The sequence below is a fragment of the Lutzomyia longipalpis genome, chromosome 1 (genome assembly GCF_024334085.1).
Source record: "Lutzomyia longipalpis isolate SR_M1_2022 chromosome 1, ASM2433408v1".
NCBI lineage: Eukaryota > Metazoa > Arthropoda > Insecta > Diptera > Psychodidae > Lutzomyia > Lutzomyia longipalpis.
The window spans coordinates 9,872,516-9,892,071 of record NC_074707.1 but is presented as its reverse complement, the minus strand read 5'-3'; the positions used below and the strand labels follow the sequence as shown (position 1 = coordinate 9,892,071).

At 35.8% G+C, this 19,556-nt stretch overlaps 1 protein-coding gene across 4 annotated transcripts in view; it reads left to right on the top strand.

Moving 5' to 3' along the window:
• Positions 1 to 2,804: 2,804 nt before the first annotated feature.
• The window catches only part of LOC129788634 (neuroligin-4, X-linked), a 63,226-nt gene continuing 46,474 nt past the window's right edge, over positions 2,805 to 19,556 (top strand). The window contains exons 1-2 of one of the 4 annotated variants that reach the window (XM_055824870.1): positions 2,805 to 3,178; positions 18,491 to 19,288. In XM_055824870.1, the coding sequence (XP_055680845.1) occupies positions 18,882 to 19,288 (407 nt within the window). In that variant the 5' untranslated portion in view covers positions 2,805 to 3,178; positions 18,491 to 18,881. Of the gene's footprint in view, positions 3,179 to 6,650; positions 7,543 to 18,349; positions 19,289 to 19,556 lie in introns of those variants that run through there. The other 3 variants (XM_055824887.1, XM_055824862.1, XM_055824879.1) reach the window with 3 other exon arrangements.

Genomic DNA, 19,556 nt, shown 5'->3' with positions numbered 1-19,556 from the left:
TTCCTCAAATAGAATGGTACAATTGCGAAATTTCCAGAAACCCTTCTGGATGAGATCCTGAACAACTTTTGTAAGAAGGTCAAAGAGATTAAACTTGGGCATTTTTTGCTATTTAAATTTTTATTTTTAGTATGATTTTCTCATAGGGAATGGAACATGTGGCGCCACAGGTGGTGAATGAGAAAAATAATTTAGCCAATTTCCCCGCATAGTATTGTAAATAAATAATATTGGAAATAAATAACCTATTATAATTTATTTATTTCTTCTTTCTTTAACACTTAGAGGACCGAAAACTTTTTACCTACGCGGAGGATCAAAATGGTCACAGTGTCCATCATAATAAAAAGTTCAATTATTAAATTGTTTGTTAATTGTAGATCTGCTTATTGAATGAGGATCGAAAGTTTGATTAATTCTTAATCTGTTTTAACTATTATCGCACTCAATTTCTAAATAATTTATCAAAAAAATTGATTGCCATTTTAAATCAAATTTTTTCCTACAATTTTGTCAATTTTCTTAATGCGCCTGAATAATCACTTCCTTTCTCTGAATAACTATCGGATCACTTCCGGCAATAAAATGAAATCACACTAATGATTTTCATCGCAGAAAAGTGAAAAAGAGATCCTGATTTGGAAAATACGGGGAAACATAACCTCAAAAAGCTGTCAAAAATGTATGAGAATTTGAATGGCCACTGTGTCCATTTTCATCCTCCGCGTATAATTTTGACTTTGACCTTAATTATCTTATAAAAAGAAAAATATTTTCCGGTTTTTCTTTCACCTAACTAAAAGTAGTTGAAATTCCCTACACATAGACGTGATAATTATCACGATAGGTCCAATACATTTTAATCTATGACGGTTTAAAAACTCGAAATGGCCACGGTGTCCACATAAATCCTCCAAGTGTTAACCCTGGAGGATTTTGCTGGCCAAAGTGGCCAATTCGAGTATTTTCAATCGCCCCAGAATTAAAATCTATTTAATATTTCGTGATAAATTATACATCTGTGTATAGGGGAGTTTCATTATAGTTCAATATCACCGAAAGAAAACTTGGAAAAATATTTTCTTTTGAGAGAAAATTAAGGTCAAACTTTTGAGGATAGAAACTTTCTTTCTTTTGAGGTTAAGTGAGGTATTTGGTTATGAAATATGAAGCATATGCTTCTCCATTTTCTTTATAACGACCTTTTTGACTGATGAATAAATTACCAAATAATTAGTAAAATGTTAATTGTTGGAGCACCAAATTACGCATAAGTACCATCCTGATGAATTGAAGAAGTTTATATTTCTGTAAAAAATTTTGACATTTTATTTTTAAGTTATTTTAGTTATTTTTTAAGTTAAGTTATTTCTTAGTGCAATAAAGTTGGGTTGTTTCTGACAAAATAATTAATTTTTATCTTCTTAAAATTGGTGAACTTTAGTTTTTTTTGGTATAGTCTATAGAGAATTTATAAGATTTAACAATGGGAAGATTCTGATATAAATCTTTTCTTTCCTTACAATTTGTCAGTTGTAAGGTTTTTTTTTGTATTCTGGAAAAAATCTTATTAGACTTTAACCTTTTATTTCTTCCTTTAATCGGGTTTTTGAAGAAAAATTTTTATTCCAGGGCTCTTTAAAGATCTTTCTGAATGTTTTCTCGAACAGCAAATTCTTTATAGAACGACATTAGAACATTTAAAAAACAACATCTTCCAAAATCTTACAAATTTTAATTTGTTAAAATAGAAAAGATTTTAATCAGTTAAAAGATATTTTTATGAATTACCGTATGTATATTGATTGAAAGCAGCGTTTTGGCGCTTTGAGCGACGTTTCGGTTTATTTTTAAATCATCATCAGGCTCTACAATCAAACGTTTCAATATCGATCATATAGCTTTTGATTGTAGTATGTACTTGAAGTGCCTGATGATGGTTTTAAAATTAAACCGAAACGTCGCTAGAAGCTTCAATGCGCTGGTTTCTTATTGACTGCCTCCGATACTGAGAACCTCAAAAAAAAATATTTTCTTTTAATTTTATAGAATATTTTCTCACTCTATTATTTAACTTATAAACTTAATAAATTAATTAAATACGTCATAGAGTTAACAGATAAATGCATTCAATTAAATTCAACTAAATTTAAATAACTCAATTTTTCAAACGAACAAACTTCCAAGGGTGAATTAAATAATTTTCCCAGCATTAAAAAGTTTTTATTTTCCCCGCAAAACTATTATTTTACGTAGGTGTTGTGGATTGAAGAAAATTGAGGAAGAATCTACAGAAGCGTCGTCACTATAAATCACATTGTGTGTACGATATTTTGCAAATCCAATATATCTCAACGTTCTCCTTTTTTTTCCTTCCTTGCACCTTCTTCCGTCTGGATGTGGGAAAACTTTTACAATATCCAGTCACTCACTGGTGGATTTTCTATTTTCACCCCCGCCCGCCAAAAACACGGGGTTGTAGAAGGAAAAGCTCCCAATTTCTCTTTTAGCCGGGGGGTGTGGGGGAGAATTTTCATGCAAAATGATATGCAAAGTTCAATGGAATTTTGGTCGTCTTTCCTGAAAGGAAAAAAAGCTTTCTCGTGAGAGAGGGAAAAATTATTTTTGGGTATGAGGAGAGCAGCTGTGAGAGAGATGAGAGCGGAGAGTGGTGTTTTGAGGGTGTGTGGGTGAGAGGGAGAGAGCAAAAAAGGGGATGTTTTGTGAGAGAGAAAGGAAAATTTCTCACACAGGAGGGAGCTTTGAAAGTCCCAATATATCGATCTCTCAAACGTTCAGTTGCTACCACCTCGTGTTATCAATTTTTCTTCCCTCAAAACGCCGTCAATTAAATCGCAAAGAAAAGGGCTGTTTTTCCAGCAATAATTGACCTGGAAAAATCATCAGTTGCAGTGTTGTGGACAGATTGTGGGGGTAGTTTGTGCAATGTGAGGGCGTAATTCGTGCGGGAAAAAAGTTTATGTGAAAAATAAAAGGAGAAAAAAATTCCCAGAAAGTGACTTGAAAAATTTTCCATTTGTCCTGGTGTGATGATGAAGTAGGGACACGTATTTAGGCGAAAGAAGAAAGAATAGAAAGGAGAGGAAGGAAAAACTCTGTGAAAAATTCATGCTAAAATCGCAAGTCTCGCTTGGAAAATTTCTTCTCATTTTCAACGGTATATTTTTCTTTTTTTTTCCTCCCTCTCTCTCCACCCTCCCTCCTACCATTGCACGTCCACCCATCCTTCAGGCCCATCACAATTGCCCGAATGTGGGGGTGGCTAAGAAGGAAAAAAAATGAAGAAAGAATGAGGAAAATCACGTATAAAGTGTATCTTTTCACTCCATGTGTATGTGTGTGAGTGCTCTCTGTGTCTTGCAGAATTGAATTCAATTTATTTCTTGTCTCCTCCAACAACTTTTTATTCTTTCCATCAACTTTGATTGATATTTCTGTTGCATGAGAGCGAGAATACAGAACTGTTGTACAATTTTAATGTTCGCCCATATACCTTTTGGTGCCATACACAGAAAATTCTCCTCCATACACACCGTTTGTGGGATGAGGGGGGTGGGTTGTGAACTGTGAGGTGGGGGTGACTTTTGAGCAAAATTTTGCGTGCATGTGGGCGAGTTTGGTGGGTAAACAAATCGTGATTGTACCAGGGAAACCATCTCAAAGAACAAAATCCACCAACAATCATTATATGTACGTACATAATGTTGATCACATATATAGTGAGGGAAGTGCGAGAGGCCAAAGGGTTGCTCACATACATTCCATGTACATACATAGATACATAGCATCCCCCACATACAGGGGATGCTGTATTTATGGCTTTTCAACCCCTCTTCAGCACCAACGAGAGGAGACTTTCGTTTCGCATCATCCACACATCGCAAAAGCAAAAAGGAGCTCCATTATGTTTGCTTGCGAGAGGTTTCGTCTTGAGAGAAGAAAACGACAGATATGAGGATTCTAAAATTGTAAAATGTGTTAAGTGACTGTTATCGCCACGTAGACGTCTTGAGATTCACTATACGACGATGTTTTAAAGTCAGGAAAAATTAATTTTCTTCCACAAACATTGGAAATGTTCGATCGAACAGCATATAAATATTAATATTCTTTTTAATTAATTTCTTGTTGAATTTTTAATAAGAAAATATAATAAATTACATTAAATATTTATTATTTACTAATCACGAAATCTTTGTGAAATATTTTTTTTAAATAATTTTTTTCTTAAATTCTCTTTAATTGAATAATATTAAAAAAAAATTGAAAATGTATTACACAGAGAAAAATTAATCTGAAAATTTTATTTATTAGCCTAAATTAAAGATTTTTTAGGACTTTAGGAAATGTGCAATGAAAGAAAATTTAAGTTGTACTTTATGGAAATAAAATCACACAATCTCTAAAATCACAAAATCTTTTCTTTTCTTTTCTAACAACTGAAAAGTTGTTGGAAGATTTTGACAGATGGGATTTTTAAATCGTTCTATTATCATTCTAGAAAAGAAAAATAAGAATTTGTTGTTCAGGAAAAAAATCGAAAAGATCTTTAAAGAGAAACTTTTTTTTTCAAAAATACGTTAAAAGAAAGAAATAAAATGTCAAAATCTTATAAGATTTTTCCTAGAATACCAAATTCCTTATACCTGACGAATTGTAAGAAAAGAAAAGAAAAGATTTGTATCAGAATCTATCCCATTACTGATGTTTCACAAAGGAAAAAATTGAAGATTTTTTTCTTCGTCTATTCCCTGAAATTTCTTTTCAAAAATTTCTCTTATTCCAATGCTTTTATTTAAACATGTCTAGATCCTTTCAATTCTTTCCAATGCGTAAAAATCCAACTTCTCAAAGTTTTTATAAAGGAACAATTTTTCTCTGTGTAAGTTACACTATTCAAAAGTTAAGGAGTCTCCATTTAAAATACTGATTATGTGACGTCCTGGAGAAGAGGAGAGATTATGATTAAAGTTTATTCCCTTCTAAAAAGCATCATAAGTTTTGATAACGGTCTTTTATGTCCTCTTCCAGGTTTTCTCCTTATTATTCCCGCGTAGAAAGGGTCGTGGGAAGGACTCATATTCATTTAGGGTTTGTTTTAGAGGTTCGAATTAAATTTAGAAATTTGCCTTTTGGGTTGTAAAAGTCTAATGAAACCATTATTATCAATTACTTAAAGAAATTGGCTTTCTTTTTGAGAAACTTCTTTGAGGTGAAAGGAAGAGTTCTTTATTTGTTAAAGGATTTAAGATCCTTGCAAAGTTTAGTAATTTTATTAACTCTTATATTATTGTTTTTTATTTGCAATATTTTTGGTTAAATTTAGTGAAGAATTAATCTAATTTTTACAGGAAATTTTTTTAATAAATATTTCAGTTTACAATAAAATAAATTTTAAATATTTTTTTACAATTTAATTTACTTTTCACTGAGTTTTTCCAGGTGAAAATGCATAAAGATTTGGCATTTCTTTTATGTTCATTGAATACATATTTATGCAGTATTTTCTGTATTTTCCAAATAAGCCTCGAAATGAATAAACTCCTTTTCCTATCTATAAAATAGTGAAAGCACGTACTTTTCATAGTTCTTTTTATAAATTTTGTTTCAAGAGTTTTTGCATCTTAGAAATCTTTCAATTTTCAAACTTTCTCGAAAGCTCAAAAAAAGTTTTAAAAGAATTGTTTGAAAAGTTGAATTGTTAGACATTTCTCATGAATACAAAGAAAATCAATTTGCAATTTTCTCAGAATTCTGTTCTACCTCGCACGATTTTGGAGCGTTTTCCCTGAGCTTTCCCTGAACAATTTGCTTGGAACAGTTCAGTTCCCCCCTCCATGTCTCCCCTTCTAAAATTAGCGACTTTATCTAATTTTAGCACCTTTCCACCGTAAATTCATTCCACGAAAATCTCAATCGCCGTCTGGAAAATTTCTATTCTCATATCCACAAGTTTATTTAGGAGCTTCTCCCAGGTGAAAATCCCCTGCACGTGTCTAAGTAGTAAAGCTGCCAAGCTTAAGCAGTTGACCTGTAATACTCCACAATGGATTTAAAACTCAAGTGTTGTTGCTGGTAGACAAACAGTCTACAACCCTGCAGGGGTGCGATGAAAAAGCTCTCTTTATATATAATTTTATTTTTCCATCACATAAATTGTTTTCTTATTCAGTTATTTTAGAAGGATTAATTGCAAAATTTCACAATATATCGTTACCTAATGCTAATTTGAGGAAAATGCGTGGCAATTGGGAATTTGGGAAAATCAGTGTGTTGTTCAGTGGCATGATTAGGGGTATTATCTGGGCTTTTGAGAGTGATATATCAGCATAAAATGGATGATTTTAAATTGACATTAAATATTGAGAGTGGCGGAACAAATTGCGCCACAAATAGTCTCCAACACGGCTCTGTGAGTTCTCCCTCATGTTGAGAGGGTAAACCCAGTGGACCTATCTGTGTGTATCGAGCTTTTCATGCCTAGCATACATATTCAAAATAATTCTCGCACACACATCTCTCACGTCATGCTTTTTGGGAGAGCTTTGGGGTCGTGTGTGTGTGTGCGAAGATTGTGTATATTTTAGGGGTAGAGGGTGGAATGGGAAGGGGAGGGGGTGGTTGCTAGAGGGAGATAGGTATGGTGCGTGTGTGAGAAAGTTTGCAACACATGCGCTTTCATACGGAAATTAATTCAGTTCACTGTACGTGGAGGCGCTTCTGTACATTCAGTTGGGAAAATTCACCCAATCATCCCTCTCATTCGCACGCTGTATCCCATTTCCCATTTTCACTGGTGTGGTGGTCCCTTTTGTACATTCGAAGCTACTCTTTTGGTGGCACTTTCCTCCCCCCGCACGGTTGTGCCCCCCAATGGCCCCTGGCGTGAAATGATCCTTCTCTGCCATGGATGGGGTGGTTGAGCGCTGTGAGGGGGTGGTTTGCTCCAGCAGCAATGTACACTTTGTACCTTTTGGTGGTGTAGCTCTCGGGGGGAGGATGAGGCGCGCACAGTGGGGCTTGGGGGGTGGCAGAGAGGGAGCAATATAATGTTACCTCTCTCCAACACTGAGGCGCCGCTCTCTCGCTCTTTTCGGAGGTTTAGCACTCCACGTTCCTATTAAGACCAGTCAGTGGGGTTCCTTCTTGTGTGTAGCTCTGCAACATGGAAGAATTTTTCATGCTCACTATATAAATTCTCTGCGGTGGGGTTGAATAGTGGAGTTTGTGAGTGAGGGTTGAAAATACAAAAAAAAACGGTGGAATTTTTCAACCCATTCCCCGTGAGTGTTCGGTTCTGTGGAGTTCCTAATGCTACGACCCACCCCCGTAAGGGTGTAAAAGGTCCATTTTTCCGTGCAAAAATAGTTCTGTGTATTGAGAGTGCACATCTCTGCTTTTGGATATCGTGTTTCGCCAGTTTCCGTGTTGGGTATAATTTAGTTTTTTGGACGCTTTTTTTATTTATTCTTTTTTTTCGTGTTACACCCCCACAATAGACTTTGGGAGAGGAAATCAATGGTGGATACTTACTGGCTTTTTTTGTCGTTGGATAAATGATTAAAAATTGATGTGGGGTTGATTTTGTGCGGCAGAGAGTTAAATGGGGCTTCAAGAGCTTTTCGAATAAAGCTCCCTCGCTTTTTTTTTGCCCTCATCTTCGCCATCCTCACAAGACCCCCCGTGCTGATATCCACAACTTTTCTTCTCCCTCCTCTTGGCATTTTCCTGGCTCACTCTAGAGGCTGAATGTGGCACTGGGGGGGTTGGATGGTGTATGCAAAAAAAAAACGACGAAGAAGCCCACAAGAGGGGTGGAGGATGGAGTGAAATATTGAGAAGATCATAGTGTGTGAATGGCGGTGGGGGATGGATAAAAAAAACGACAAGAGTTAAATTTATAGTGGTGGGCAATTTTTCGTGAACGAGCACTTGGAATAATAAAGAGAGCACATAGATATTTCGGTGAGAGGGATGATGATGGAGCTTTATCGCATAGAGAGTACAAAAAAAAAGTCTGCTGACGGGAGTTCCTAAGGGTTAAAGCGAGCAAGCACAAAAAAGCACCTCCTTAACCATGTTCTCATCCCCAACAGGAAAAAAAAAGAAAACTAGGTGGACTCCTCGTACATATGCGGGGGTGTGGATGGACTAGAATTTGTACACACGTTATATACTTATAAAAAAAGAAGGAAAAATTGAGTGGTGGGAGTGAAGAAATTTGTGGGTGGATTTTGATGTGCGAGAGAGGTGAGAGAGTGAGAGAGTGGAAAAGAAACGCCCTTTACACATTATAATGCGAATAACCTAATTTTCGTGGAAAATCCTTGTACAACAAATTGATTAGATGGGGCTCCCTTTGAGACTTAACATCTCAACTCAAGCGCGCCACCCATCTTGCTTTGACACTTTCCATCCGACCCAAGATGAAAATATCAACCGGAGACACCCCCCCACACCTGCCCCCTTTACACCCCAGAAAAGGGACTAAATTGACGAAAATTATTTCACCCCTCCTGCACTCGTGGAGCTTTTTTTTTCCTTCTTCACCAATCCTCCTTCCTATCGCATTACGCGTCCACCAACTAAGACGACAAAGTTACGTGGCGCGAGTTGGGAGAAAAATGAATGAGTTTTCCTTTTCCAAAAACACAGTGGCGCGATCTCTTAATGGGATTAAAACACCATAAATGCTCCCCTTAAAAATATATATAGTACATCATATATCCTGTATGTTGTATACAAGCTATATATACATTTTCTCTTCAACCATATCGCCCCAAAATACCCTTCCTCCCCCCTAAAAATTTATCATACACAAAACCCCCGAAAGTTTCCATACAGCAGCGCACACAGAAAGTAATTTAAAGTTTCTCCGCACATAGGGGTGTGTTTTGTGTCCAAAATAATCATGAATGTTGGTTTACTAATGTGGACAAATTTTCACAAAAGACACTCCAAAAATGCGGGGATGGGCACAGCGCATTCAAACAATTCTATATGCGGTTGGAAACTCTTTCCTCCATTGCCCCCCCGGAACAGCTGTGTGTGTGTGGAACTTTAGTCATGCGGGTTAGTTTGAAAATCCGTGGTTTTCCTATAACTACAGAAGCTCTTCACTTTAATTACATGTTAAACTTTCAGGTTTGAAAATTCAATTTTCAAGTTTTCTCCCCGTAACAAAATATTTATTATATTTCCAAAAATTTTCTCTTTTTACGTACAAAGAGAAAGAGAATGTTATTTTTGACATGAATTTCCAATTTGATTACCAAAGTGAAAGAAAAGACTTGAAAATGTTTAAAAGACATTAAAAAGTTTTGAGAACTTTTGAAATTAATTCAAATATGGAAATTGAGGGAAAACTTTCATTTGTCTCGATGAAATTCCATTTTTCTTGCAATTAGTTTTAGCAAAATATATTTTGAATGACTTTTCGTTTAAGAAAAAATCTATAAAAGAAGTTTTCAGTGGTAATAAAATATTATTCAAGAAATCATGTAAACTAGAAGAAAATAAAGGAGTTTAGTCACTTTTGTAGGGGAAAATTCCTCTTTCGAGGGAACAATCGAGACTCGGTTAAACTTGTAGAAGTTCAGACAAAGAATAAGAAAATCCCAAAGACATTTCTCACTCTTTTTGATCCTCTTTAAGATTAATCGTGTTCCGATTGTTCCTTCAAATAATAAATTTTCCCATACAACAGTGACTAAACTCCTTTATTTTTCTACAGAAAAAAAGAACCCAAACAATTGAAACAACCACACACCAACAAAAACTTTTTTTATAAATATTTTTTATCATGAAATTAATTTTTTTGGCGTGGGATTGCTCATTTTGGAATGAAAATACCATTCTGTTGTGCTTGTGTCCATATTATTGGTAACACCTGCTTCATTTCCATTTTGTGCGAGCTCTTTTTTGCACATCGTTTTGACTATTTGCAACCGCTTGTATTTGATTAAACGAATACCTTGGAAATTCTCAGTGAAAAATAAAAAAAAGCTCCCCGGGAATAAAACAATTCCCAAATGGATGCCATACCATGAATTTTTGCAGAGAAATTCTTTTAAATTATTCATAAAATGAATATTATTCATTTTGAATCCAAAGAATTGACTCAAACTCAGTTCTCTCTACTAATGCATCATTCACAAATGGCCAGGAAAAAAAAATTCAATTTGCAATTCATTCTGTTTGCAATGTTTGCAAAAGAAGAATTAATATTTATATCTTAAATCATTCTATATAATTTATCTGTTAATTTATAATGCAAATAAATTAAGAGAGCTTTCTCCGAGCTTTTTCGGAGAAATCAACATTTCACAAACAAAAGGGATTTTCTCTGTAGGCGCAGAATTATTCAAACCTACTCAATATTGTAACTCAAATGTTTTAATCTTTGTTGTATCAAATTAAATCCTTGTGGTTCCCAAATGTGAAAGCCACAGAGTGAAAGCTCAAAAGGAAGATACAAAATATCACAAAAGGAACTTTAAAGTACAATAAAAAACCATCTTCCATTTAAGTAAAGATTTCTCCACTCTATTACCTTTATGGTTGTTTCTTTGGTGGTTTACGGGGGGAGAAACAACCACGGATATATCATGAATTACGGATATATTCGCAATTCTTATAACCATATCGTTGGCGGTACCCTATATATACTTTACTTTCCGCTAAAAAACATCCACACACATGTAGTAAATTTCGCTATAATCATTGGGTTCGTGGAGAAAATTTACGGGAAAACTTGTGCACTTGTTTTTCTATAAAGCTCCCAACCATCCCTGTGGAGTATTTTTATCCTCCCCGCTGGTATTCCCATACGAAAGTTTTTACGTAATAATAAATTCAATACAAATTCGGAGAATGTTTGAAAAACCATAGATATGAGGGTATCCACCGTGATACAGAGAAAGAAAAAAAAAAGAAAGAAGAAAAAAACCCAAAGGAAGGAGCTTTTTAGAGCAAAGAAAGAGAGGGCAGAAAATGGTAGAAAAAAAAAGTAATAGAAAATCGCTCTGGGGTTGTTTGCTGGCTTGATCCAAATAAACCCCTTAAGAAAGGGGTGGTTGGGGGTTGAAAATATTGAGCTTTACTTAACATTTAATCCATATAAATCACATTAAAGAATTTTTTCCGGTACTCTGTCGCTGCTAAAGAAAAATTCACCCGCTCACGGGGGGCGGGGGGAGGTTTAATGGGGACAGGATAATAAAATAAAAGATAGACAGGCATAAGCCGCCAGGAAGATGGGAAAAGAATGAATGGAAAAGAAGAAAAAAAAACCACTGAGATACCCGCAAAAATGTATCGAATGCGTATAAAATTTGGATATCTTTTATTTATCCACCCCCCACAAATGTGGTTTATCTGTGTGTGTGTGTACTCGGGGTCAGGATGGAAGGTGAAATGATATGGAGGATGTTATGTGGAGATATTTGATATCTTTCCGGGATCGTATTAAATATTTTAGTGCCCCACTGCCATGGGGAGCAAAAAGCCTTTTATATTGTGTTGCATGTTACCACTGCTATGAGCATTTTTAAAGTCCATTTCGTGGATGGATCTAAAATTTTAATTATCTTTAATCTCTTTTCCCTCACAGCACCATGAAATACATACATTACATACAACTCTCCTAATGTTTTCCCTTTTTTTTTTGAGCACACAATCAGGGATGCTGTGAGGGAAAATGAGATTGGGGGCGGAAAAATGTTTGTTTTTAGTGTGAAATAAAATCCTACATGAGCGCGGTTTTTTTTAAACAGACCGCTCTATATATAGGTCGATTGCACTACAATTAACCCTTATCCAACGGATAGACAGGAGTGGTGTAAAATGAGAGCATAGCGGAACGGTTTGTTTTTAGCTCTGATTTTTTGGTAGTTTACTGAAAATTTTTTGCTAAAAATCCACAAAATGCTGAACAAGAAGTCTTTGATGGTAGAATAACGATTAGATGGAGACGACTGGTACCTACCCGGCGCCTCCACTTGATGTAAAAGATGCTAAAAATTATTTATAAAACGAAAAATAATGATTTTAGCATTAGTTATTCACCCTTTAGTGCTGAAATAATTAAAACTTCAATAAATATTGAAACAGTTATAATCGAAATAGAGGTGAAATGGGATTAATTCTAAATTGGTTTGTTGATGCAATCAATAATGTTGCTCTACTATAATTAAAAAAAAAGGTGTTTGCTTATTTTAGTAGGATTATATAGCGCAAGAATATTATCCGGTCTTGGTATTAAGAATGAGCCTCTGGGTGGTAATCTGAATGAAACTCAAAGTGGGTTTCACCTTTAATTCATAACAATTTTATTGGTTGAATGCACTTGATTTTCCTCACGGGAGTAATTGTCTCACACAGCCCCCACAAGCAAGGCATGTATGAGAGAAATTTCCCGATGTTCTCACCCATTTCTTGCCCATTTTGCCACCATCGATCATCATAAAGTTTTGCCTCTCTTGGCTGTACAAGTTTTCCAGTATAATAAAATTTGTAACAAGATACTTTATAATTCATACAACACACATATACACAAGTTGAGAGTAAATTTCTCGCTTCTATTTTTTTATTATATAGTTTTCAGCATATTTGGCACATGTTTGCAAAATAGCTCTGAAAATTATTAGTCTCCCCCCAGTGCAACATCCAATTTATTGCAATTTATTAGCTGTGAGAGGTGCACCAGGAGGTTCAATGTGTCGATATTTTCTTAATATTTCGCATAAAATAATAGTTTGTGCGCTCGTTCCGATGGGAAAATTCGAACATGTTGAGATGGAAAATATTTGCGCTCATGTGAAAAGTTTACAGTTTCGAATTTATTTTTTCTCTCCGCTTTTTCTTTCTATCTCTCTACCTCCCTGTAGGAGTGCAATCTTATCTCCATGTACAAGCTTGACTTTTCTTTCTGCACACGCCGGATATATTCCTTCAAAAAAGAAAGTTATCGGGGTAAGAGGGTATGGGGGTCACGAGGGAGATGATGAAGAAGAAAAAAACGTGAATGCTTCAAAAGGAGTTGAACTGAATACCGGATGGGGCAAACATCTTACAGTGACTGACTTTGCTCATACTGAGGGTGCGGTAGAATATTCCAACAGTTTGTACAATAGTCACCCTTATGAGAAGACGAAGTTTTGCACAAAGTCAGAAATCGCTTATTTTCTCCATTGTTAATGGTTGAAGAGGAGGAATTTTTATATTCATCTTACATCTCTTCCAGGAAGATATTTAAATTCATCTCCAACACTCGGGAATTGTTCTCTAATATACATATAAAACGCAATGATGTACCCCCCACGCCGCCCTCGCGCACAAGCCACCCCGAGAGAATATGAAATATATATGTAGATATATTTTAATTTTGATGATGTACAAAAGTGGAGATTTTGAAGCAATCGTGAGTGAGGTTTTTCTAATTAGAAGCAAAGTCGAGAAACAATCATTAAATTAAAATGAAGGAAAATCCTTTCATTATAATCACACTGTGGGAATATATTCCGAACTTTGTCACAAATTTCATTCGCCTCAGAACATCCCCGCCATAAGCCTCAACCCCCATTATGCATTCATTAATTTTTAACTCATTTTTCCATCAAGCACAGCTTAATTTCACATTAATAGAGAATAGTATAAATATCAAATGATAGCACCGCGAACTGAGAGGATGATATTAGCCTTTAAAGCCTTTAATCCAACCTCCAGTTGGCTCAGATACAAAGCGCCCATAAATGGAGGGGTTGTAGTGTTATATATTTTTCATCCTATATATTTCGCTGTGTGAGAAAATCTTTCTTATCGTGGGGTTATTTTCCAATGTTGCTGCGGGTATGGAGGAACATTAAGATAGTGGAGAATAAATTGATTGTGAATTTACTATACTGGAAGGAATATTTTTTATAAAGAAAGTCTTGCTCTTGAGCTTATTGATTTAAATGGGAAATTCTCTATTGAGTGGCTGAATAAATGAAATCAGTGTCTGACATTAAGAGCAATTAGAATCTGTCTTTTATATTTATTCTATTCAATTGTTTATCGTATTATTCCGATGCTGTGAGCTTTGGGCCTTCTTCCTCTCAGTTGTTAGCGTAAATTCTGTTTTCCTTACGACTACTGAGAAGAGGGCTCTTTACGGGGTGAAAGCTCTGGCATGAAATGCTCGTTTTTATTCTTAAATTTAAGACGTTTTCAACCAAAAAGCGAAGTAATTAAAAATGTAAAAGTTTCACTAAGTTTGCCTAACTGTTTTACTTACCTAATGAAGACGGAAAAGAGTTCTCGAAGCGAGTTCATTGTGAAGTTGCTAGATGTTGTACAACGCGTCCTTCAACACTATTATGTTGATTAGTTTCTTTTTTTCTTTCTTTTTCTGACGTATTGATTATGTTGCTAGAGGCTTCCGGTGTTCGTCAGAGGAAAATTCCCGCTCACCCAAGGAAAAGCAGCAATTTATGCCAAAGCTTTCGAGCCAAATAGTGGCTCTTCTTCAGTGGTTTTGCTTGTTGTTACTTGGGGATTGTCCTCTTCTCTCTATGTTCCACACACCCATTAGGATTTCCCGCAGATTTTTCCTTTTTAATTTTCAATTTTTCTTTTTCACTATTTGTTTGTACTTTTGTGTTTGGCGGATTTATTTTTTATGGGGTTGGGAGGGGGGAAATTCATTTTTTTTATTTTCTTTTTTTTTTCAAGGGGCGGGGGGGGGGGGGAATATAAACTTAGAAATATTCAACTGGGAGCCTCGTGGGGCTCCCGGATCAGGGCTGGGCCTCGCGGGGCTCTCGGGGCTCTCGGGTAAGATCCCGGAGCCATACCAACTTGCGTTGGTACTCCTGCCTCATCTTCTCTTTCTCTTTGAGTGAGGTGTCCATCTTCTGGACATCTGTCCGCATAGACGCCTCCAGGCGCTCTACCAAGGCTTCATATGCCTTTTTCTTCCTCATAAACTCCCTGTACTGCTTCTCCAACTCTGTCTGTTCGTTCATTATTGCGTTGCGGGCTTCCATTTTTCTTTTAGATGTGATTTTATTTTCTTTTGCCCAAAAACTCAACTTTTCTCTTTGCCTTATGATCAATAACTCACAAAACGCCAAACACAAAAGTACAAACAAAGAGTGAAAAAGAAAAAGGAAAAATCTGCGGGAAATCCTAATGAGTGTGTGGAACATAGAGAGAGGAGGACAATCCCCAAGTAACAACAAGCAAAACCACTGAAGAAGAGCCACTATTGGGCTCGAAAGCTTTGACATAAATTGCTGCTTTTCCTTGGGTGAGCGGGAATTTTTCTCTAACGAACACCGGAAGCCTCTAGCAACATATGTTGATTAGTTTTTTTTTTAAATTTCTCTAAATTTTCCCGTAGGAAGTACTAAATGTTTGCTTTTGAATTCATTAATTAAAGTTTTTTCAATTTGATTAATCGATAAAGTGGGAAAACAATTAATTTATGACATACGTACCTTTATAATTTCTAATTAAAGTGTGGTTTTAATTAGAAAATTTTCAGTTTAAAATTAAACAAATAAAATTAAAATTTTGAATAAATAAAAACAAAAATATCCAGAACTGCAAAAGCTCACACAATAAAGCTATTTTGTATAATTTTACAAATTAAAATTCGGTTAATATGTAATTTAAAATGTAGTTCATGTGAGCCATGGGAGGAAGGCAGAATGGTCATATAAAACCCCCGCCTGGAATGTTGATTTTTCCTGAACATACTCACATAAGCTACAATAAATTATAAATTCATATCTATATTATGGTATTTGGAACAATATAGACCAATTACTTGTATTGTGATCGAATTTAATTCCTTTAATATAAAACACATATTTCCGACGTGCAATACAATTCATTTTCAATACAAAATGTCAATAATTTCACTGGGAAAACCATTCAATTATTTGGACTATATTGCATTATATATAATATTCTACGTAAATATACATAAATATATACAATTTATATATTTTCGTTATTCAACACAGCGTGAAAGAATTGTTACGCTTTTGGGAAAATACAGAAAATACGAAATGGAAAATCAAAATGCTACACAAGCGTGTTTACGGTTTAAATTTTTTTTTGGCACAGTTAAAGCAGAACGGGAGGGAGGGGTAGAAAATTGTAAATATAGTATGTTAGATAGTTCAAAAAAAATAGGTAGAACAAATAATGGGAAAACAATGATATTTTATTAACCACGATATCGCATAACTAAATTTTGTGATTAAATTCAATTTACAGCTTTTGCATAACTCGGGTGAGATTTGTGTGTATGAAATTGCAATGAAATTTGGCCCTTTTATCGTATTTTAATCAAATTTGATGGTTTGCAGAGGGAAAAATGTGGGGGTATTTAAAAAAAAATATCACGTGAAAATTCGTTGGCACTCTTTTTCAATTTGTGTGCCCGGGATGTACTCTCGTCACCGTTTAGTCCTTGATTTATGGTGTATGTAGTCTATTTTGGATGAGTGAGAATTTTTCCTCTATTCCCAAGCCATGTCACGCGGGTATGTTGCAAGGGGATGGGGTATGTTTGGAGGGCATGTTAAGGGATGGTTGGTGCTGGGGGTGGCATGCAGGGTAAAAAAAAAAACCTCCCGCAGAGATGTGCTAAATGAAACACACATAAAAGTGACACATAGGATGGTAAATTTGAAAGAATCCCTGTTGAAAAGCGATAAAATGTTTCGTGTAAAAAATTTTCTTTATGACACACGGTATATCGTAAAAAAAAGCACCGAAGAGAAAATCTCCATGAAGAAAATTTAATTCAGTCCAGGGAGTATTTTTGCCCAGGTCTCATGAGTGTGTTCCTTGCTGATGCTCCACTACACCGTGGTCCTACTGGGATAATATTTAATGTAGATGTGCGCAAGAGAGAGCGAGACAAGGCAGCAATGTGAGAGCCAAAAACGATGGGTGGTTGTGGTTTAAAAAAAAATACGAAGAAGCATGAATATAGTATGAACTGTGTAGTTATTGATTTATACAAACGCCACACTGTGGGAGAAAAGAGGAGATTTAACTGTAGGAAAATGACAAACTGCCATTAATCTCTCGCTTTTCGTCTCATCCTCAGAAAGCCTTCGCCCCCCTTCCGTCCCGATCCTCCTACTTGTGTCTTTTCACCCAATGTGGACCAAGGTGCTTCAACTCTATACCCCCAGGGGTTGTTTTCTAAATAAACAATTTGCATTTAATGTGCTTTTTATGATGTACGGGTCAATGGGGCAAAAATGTGGGGAAAACAGAAAAAAATTACAAATATTTGTAGGGAAATGTGGCACAATTTGGACCTCTAAAGGTTTGCATAGAGTGGATGAAATATTTTATTTAATAAAAATTAATAATCTTTAATTTAGTTCAATTTTTTTAAGACCATTTTATGCTCTTTTTGGCTTTATTAAGCGACCGAAAAACCCTAGAAATTCGCTTGAAATCTTGAAATTTCAGTACAAAATTGGTATGCCACGATAGTGGTATACCAACTAATTTAAAGATTTCAAAGGTTTCTTGGTTGAAGAATAATGCTCATTATTCCCAAAACTTTCAAGTTTCTACATTTAAAGTCTTATCAATTTTAAGTAATAATGAATTGAAAAAAAAGCACTAAGAGATCGGAATTGGGTCATATTCCTCTAATACATTCAGAATATTCCATGATATTTATCATATTTTAAAGAATATTTGAAATATTTATAATCAAGGAGTTTTTATTTGTCGAATATTTTGATATTTCAAGCAGAGCATCCGAATATTTTCGAAGATACGAAGATTTTCATTCAGATAATCATCCCTTATTCGGAATATTCACCTGAATTTCCTTATTTTTTTTGTGAAACATCTTGCTTAACTTAGAAATTAACTTAATGCCAATGGGGGCGCCAGGTAATCACCAGGCGCCTCCATCAATACTGCATTTTCTTCAAAAGTTTCAAAGTCTAAAATTTCCTATTTCCTCCTACAAAATAGAATTTCAATTACAAGTTCTGAAAGCTCTTCAAAGCTCCCTCTGACTGTTTTCCCTTTTGCTATGTATCTACACAGCAAATATAAACAATAACTTTGTGTACTGTTTAAGCACCTTGATCCCTCAACATACACACATCTGTATATAGGTGTAGTATACATAGTAAAATGTAAAGTTTGGAAGAGGAGAATGAAATGCTGTGTGAATGTTTATAGCGAAAAGAGTCATGGTGACAGAAGAATAAATATATAGTCAAATGGAAAATGAAGGGAGAGAAAGAGGATGCGGATGATGGGATTTGACGGGAAATCAAATAAAAATTATCTGCAGGAGGTGCAATTGTGAATAAATATTGTGTGGCGCAGTGGAGGAAGGATATTCCCATTGGAATTAATGCTGGAGAGAGAGAGAGAGAGGAAAAAAAGTGAATGATCAGGAGGTGGCATAGAAATAAAAAAAAATTATATGCAGATGATGATGGGAAAAGAGGATAAATTCCCAACATATCAATTGAAGGCCTAGAGGGTGGTGAGAGGAAGGACTGGCGGATGAAAAAAAAATAGAATACTCTGTGCGTATATGAAGGTATATTGATTGGGGAAGAGTTGCAGTTTGCAACAACAACAACAAAAAGTGTATGTTGGAGATAAATTGAAAATTGTACAATTCAGTGGTGCATCAATAATTTTCAATTTTGGAAATGACCTAACAGACTTGCAGGAGTTTGCACATAATCGTCTAAAAGAGTGTATGTGTGCACGGGGGTGGCTGCATAGCATCCCCAGTGGTATTGGTGGCGAATAGTAGTTGCACGACTGAGCGAAATATCGCCCGTTTTTCGGCTCTAGAATATCAAATGTGAATGATTTGTGTAGTGTTGTGCTGGAAAAAGGAAGGAAGGAAGGGGTTGGTTGGTTGTGCAATGTGCAAAATGGTGCTATCATCGGCATTGTATATTTTGCCACTCTTCACTGCATCCATTTTGGCGGCAAACATTAGTGATAGTTACAATAGCTACAGCAGCAATCTAGGCATAGATTCACCAAGTGATTCCGCAACCGCGCGAAAGGATGCAAAGCCATACATGTCCCGTGTGGTGCAGACAAAGTATGGTTCAGTGAGTGGTGTGGTTGTGAATCTCGAAGGGAGACACCTGGATCCCGTGGAGGTCTTCAAAGGCATCCCCTATGCCTCACCACCAGTTGGAACGCTGAGATTTATGCCACCGGTCACCAGTGCCCTGTGGTCTGGGATTAGAAGGGCGGATAAGTGAGTAAATCTTGTCTTCTTTTTTTTCTCTCGTGCTTCCTCTCTCTCTCTTTTTCCTCATCCCCCAACATGTGCTGCACCCCCATCCCCTATGTCACCACATCATTCTCCATGGCTCATCCCTTCCACCCCAGAAGACCCCAAGTGCTTATAACTGCGAATAGGGAGAATGGGGTGGAATTTCATGCGAGGATAAACCACCCATTTTTGGCGCAGTGTGGATTTTCCCCACGAACAAGAAGTCATATTTGGCATCCAGACATGACTT